This window comes from Talpa occidentalis, unplaced genomic scaffold (genome assembly GCF_014898055.3).
Source record: "Talpa occidentalis isolate TD23 unplaced genomic scaffold, MPIMG_talOcc4v2.1 talOcc4.12, whole genome shotgun sequence".
Classification (NCBI taxonomy): domain Eukaryota; kingdom Metazoa; phylum Chordata; class Mammalia; order Eulipotyphla; family Talpidae; genus Talpa; species Talpa occidentalis.
The window spans coordinates 73269058-73273307 of record NW_023601212.1 but is presented as its reverse complement, the minus strand read 5'-3'; the positions used below and the strand labels follow the sequence as shown (position 1 = coordinate 73273307).

Below are 4250 nucleotides of genomic sequence, written 5' to 3'. Positions count from 1 at the left end.
ATTACCACCCAGAACTCGACTCCTTCTCCCTCCCCTAGTCGGTCAAGTGGGTCACTGAGAGCCTGCTCCACTCCCTTCACTCTCCTCAGCAGTGGCTTTACCCATGACTGGGGCCTCCCCCGCGTCCGGATTGGATGCCAGGAACGGGGTGGGGGCGGGCCGGGGGACCCCAGAAACCCAGGTTCCCAGCTCTGGTGGAGAGCAGTGTTCAGTGCAGAAGCTGCTGGCTTGTGCCAGAAGGACCTTCGCACAGTCCTGGCGGGCCGGTGGGCAGCGTGGAGGAGGTAGCTGCGGAGTTGAGCACCCGCAGGCAGGCGCTTGGCAGGCAAGGATGTTTGACAGCTCGCAGTATCCCTATAATTGCTTCAATTATGATGCAGACGACTACCCTGCAGGCAGCTCAGACGAAGAGAAGAGGCTCACAAGACCCGCATACAGGTGAGCAGGAGGTGGGCAGGGGGCTGGGGCTGGAGCAGAGACTTCCTCCGCTGGGTCTCAAAGAGCTGGATGTGCCTGGGGAGGCGGGTGGGGAAGGGACCTTCTTTCAGGCAGGGTTCAGAGAAGACATGGGTTGTTACACATGTTTCAGGGCAGTTGGAGAAGCTTCTCCCAAGCTCTCTTCTGGACCTCCAAATTCCAGGGAGAGTTTTGAGGTCTGAGGAGAATGGGGGGGTGCGATGGGGGGATTTGGGGGGGTGAGGGGTGCAGAGAGCTGCCCTGCTGCTCCCCACCTCCATCACCCAAGACCTCCTGCGGGGAAGGACTGTCGAGGTTTGCTTCCGGCGTGGGGTAGGGCTACTACTCCAGAAGCCCCGCGGGCCCCTCCTCCACAAGGGCTGGCCTGACTTGCAGCTATATCGCCCTGATCGCCATGGCCATCCAGCAGAGCCCAGCGGGCAGGGTAACCCTGTCGGGCATCTACGAGTTCATCATGCGCAAATTCCCCTATTACCGTGCCAACCAGCGCGCCTGGCAGAACTCCATCCGTCACAACCTATCCCTCAACAGTTGCTTCATCAAGGTGAGCCCCCCTGCCATGCCCCGGGATGGCTTGCAGATTCTGGGCCAAGTCTCCCTGACGGGTGGTGGTGGGATTTGGAGTTCGTAGCTGCTGGAAAGTCCTGGGCACTGCGGGCGGCATCCGCCCGCTCAGTCAGCAGCACTGTCCCAAAGAAGGGCGAGCCCCAAGGGACGGGCCCCAAGTGTGCCCCGATGCCGCGAGGGGCGCAGCTGGGACCCCTTCACTGACACCCTGTCGCGGCGCAGGTGCCGCGCACGGAGGGCCAGGAGAAGGGCAAAGGCAACTATTGGACGTTCGCCGGCGGCTGCGAGTCGCTGTTGGACCTTTTCGAAAATGGCAACTACCGCCGGCGGCGGCGACGCCGCGGTCCCAAGCGCGAGGGGCCACCGCGCGCATCGGTAGGAGCCGCCGAAGGGCCCCCGGGTCCTCCCGAGCCCGTCAGCTCGCGGGACTCCCCTGCTGCCCGCGAGCCCCCGACCTCCACGAGACCCGCTGACCCCGCAAAGGAGGAGCACAAGGACATCAAGTTCAGCATTGACTACATCCTCTCTGCCCCTGACCCTTTTCCTGGCCTCAAGGGGCCCCACGGCACTCAGGGGGGCTCATATCCCCAGCTGGAGGCCCAGCACATGAACCTCCACTTTTGGACTTTGTGAGGAGGGAGCTGAGGCTGTTCCCCACCCCATGCTGGGGGATGGGCCGCCATGCTGCCAACCTAGGGTCTTCCAGTAATTTCAGCCCCCTCTGGATTCAGCCAAGAAGCAAGGCTTTGCCACACCATGCAAATGTCTTCCACAGACCCACACTGTGCTGAACTCCTCCTGGGTTGGAGGGAAAGGAGAATTCATTCGATCTTGTGACAGGTACTCATTGTAGAATTGTGGTTTTATCTTTTCATAAAAAAGTTCCCTAAGCAGGAAAATCCAGAGGCTCCTGTTTTACTTAAGGGTCTGTGGTAGATTCACCTAGTAATCCTGCTCTGAGGAATAAGAACAGGGGTCTCGGGGTCACTTTCACTCACAGACAAGGTAACATTCCACTCCTTAGTCTCTGGAAATTTGCTTCGTAGATAGCTAGCTACACGCCCAGAAGCCACCAGCACACTCAGAGATAGTGGTGAGGTTGGTGGTCTCTTCCCTATAGCTAAAAAGTGCAGGTGCTGAAGCCAGATAGTAATCAATCCCATGACTGTTGGGATGAAAAACCCCAAGATTTTTGACTATTTTCCTGTTATGGATGATGTGATTGAAAGTGACAATTCTGTTGTGGGCAGAATATTTTATAATGGTTTAAGAAATTCCATGCACTTTTTTAATAGAGGAAAGAAAGGTGCAGGAGGGAGGGGTCCAAATTTGGGGCAAAGTGGTTTTGCCCCAAAAGTGGTTCCCGGTTCTTCTGAGCAGAAGAAGACACAGCCCCTTGCGCTGTGTCCTACTCAGCTGGTTTTCCAAGAAAGCAGAGAGCGCTTGTGAACGGCTGATCAATCCCTGCAGCCTGGAAGGTGTACAGTTAGGAAGCACAAAATTACAAGCATTGGAGGTGGGTACACTCCATTTGAAATGTAAATGATTTAATTACTGTGTAGAGACAGGCGTTTTAAAAAACACAATTATGCACAGTGAAACTATTTGACCAACCTTATCATTTTTCACCAGCCCATTTTTGCAGAGTTAATTGCTTTCCATGACTTAATTTGAACATTAGTATGGATTACACCTAATCGGATTTGCTAGGTGACAATGATTTGCTAATTTTGTAAACAGCAAAAACACACCCAACCAGGCTGGCTGTCTTGCCTGGGAATTACATAGACTTGCTTTAATGGGCTCGCTTAGAAGCAGGGATAAAATTAATAAAGCAGTGGGCAGCAGGGACAGACTGACCATGCGGAAGACTCCCTTGGACCTGGTTTCACTTCTGACCAGAAAGCTTAACAGATCCTTCAGTTGCAGTATTCCTTCCTTCACCTGCCCCCTAAATAGAAATCCTGTGTGTTCCGTTAATTGGTTTGAGAGGAGAGAAGACTGTTCCTTACAAATGTTAAAATGCCTGTTCCCAGACTCTGGGAACAAGCACAGGTGGTGATGTGCCCACTCCCTCCTGGCCTGGCCCTGACCTCACAGGAGTAGAGGAGCCCCAAAACCCCTTGTGAAACAGGTCTGAGGCCAGGAACAGGGAGGACACCTCTTTCTGGCAAATACAGCTGTCAGAGTTCACCCCTGGGAAAGCAGCCACAGGTGAGGGTGCTCACTGTCTATGGGGTATGCTGCTAAGACCCCAATAACTGCTATCTCCTTGGCAGGTATGCCAGCCTTGGGCAGTGGGTGCTGTTGTTTGCCCTTAGTTTACAGATGGGACCAAGAATGCAGGGATGTGACTCTGGAGGCAGCTTCTAAACCTCCCTGTGCTGTGGCTTGTCCAGGATCAGAATGGTGTGTGCATGTGTGTGTTGTAGGTATGTGTTGTTATCTGCCCTCCTATTATTTATATTCCTTTGTTGGTATTGTTTTAAATTATACTAGAAATAATTTAGGTGGTGATATGATGCAGGTGTACTCTACATGAGTATGGCATATAGAATATCTGAAAATATATATTTTCTGCTGCCACCTGAGCAAATAAAATTTGCATTTTACTTTTTGGTTCCTGCTCTATACCTCTGTTTCGTTCCGTTGAGCCAAGCCTGGTAGAGAAGAAAAAGTCCCTTTGCCCTAAATGGGTCATTCTTTGGAGGCCCTGGCCTTGGAGAGGGAGATGAGGCCTTGGAAGGAGATGAGTTTTGGTTGGCATGTCCTCCCTGTGCATGCATTCCTGGGCAAACGCCCACGGCTGCTGGAGAGCACGGGTGGCACTGGGCGGGTGAGAGCCGTGTACTATGAGGTGTAACATTTGTTTTGCAAAGGATATCAATCATGTTTTTAAAAGCAAAGGGACATTTTCAATTTGCCAGCATGTGATATCCTGCGACTTCAGAAGGGCTCCCAGCCCTTCGAGTGAGTGGCATTTAATACCAAGTACACAGCAGGGTGAGGGCTGGCTCTGACCTATTCAAATGTCGCCGCCACCATGCAGACTTGCCCTACGCAATTATAATTAAATACTTTATGCCTCTCTTGCAAATCCGTTGATTGATCACCGATATGTACATTACCACCACATTACCCCCGAGCAGATGTCTGCCACACTCGGTTATGGATCACCAGGTTTCCATTAACAAAGTTGGGAGGCG

The 4250-nt window shown here is 52.9% G+C and overlaps 1 protein-coding gene across 1 annotated transcript; it reads left to right on the top strand.

Moving 5' to 3' along the window:
- Positions 1-331: 331 nt before the first annotated feature.
- On the top strand, positions 332-1929 carry FOXL3 (forkhead box L3). The gene is made up of 3 exons (XM_037504494.2): positions 332-438; positions 853-1021; positions 1267-1929. Exons 1-3 carry the CDS (start codon positions 332-334, stop codon positions 1675-1677), a joined length of 687 nt encoding a protein of 228 aa, XP_037360391.1. The 3' UTR covers positions 1678-1929.
- Positions 1930-4250: the final 2321 nt, after the last annotated feature.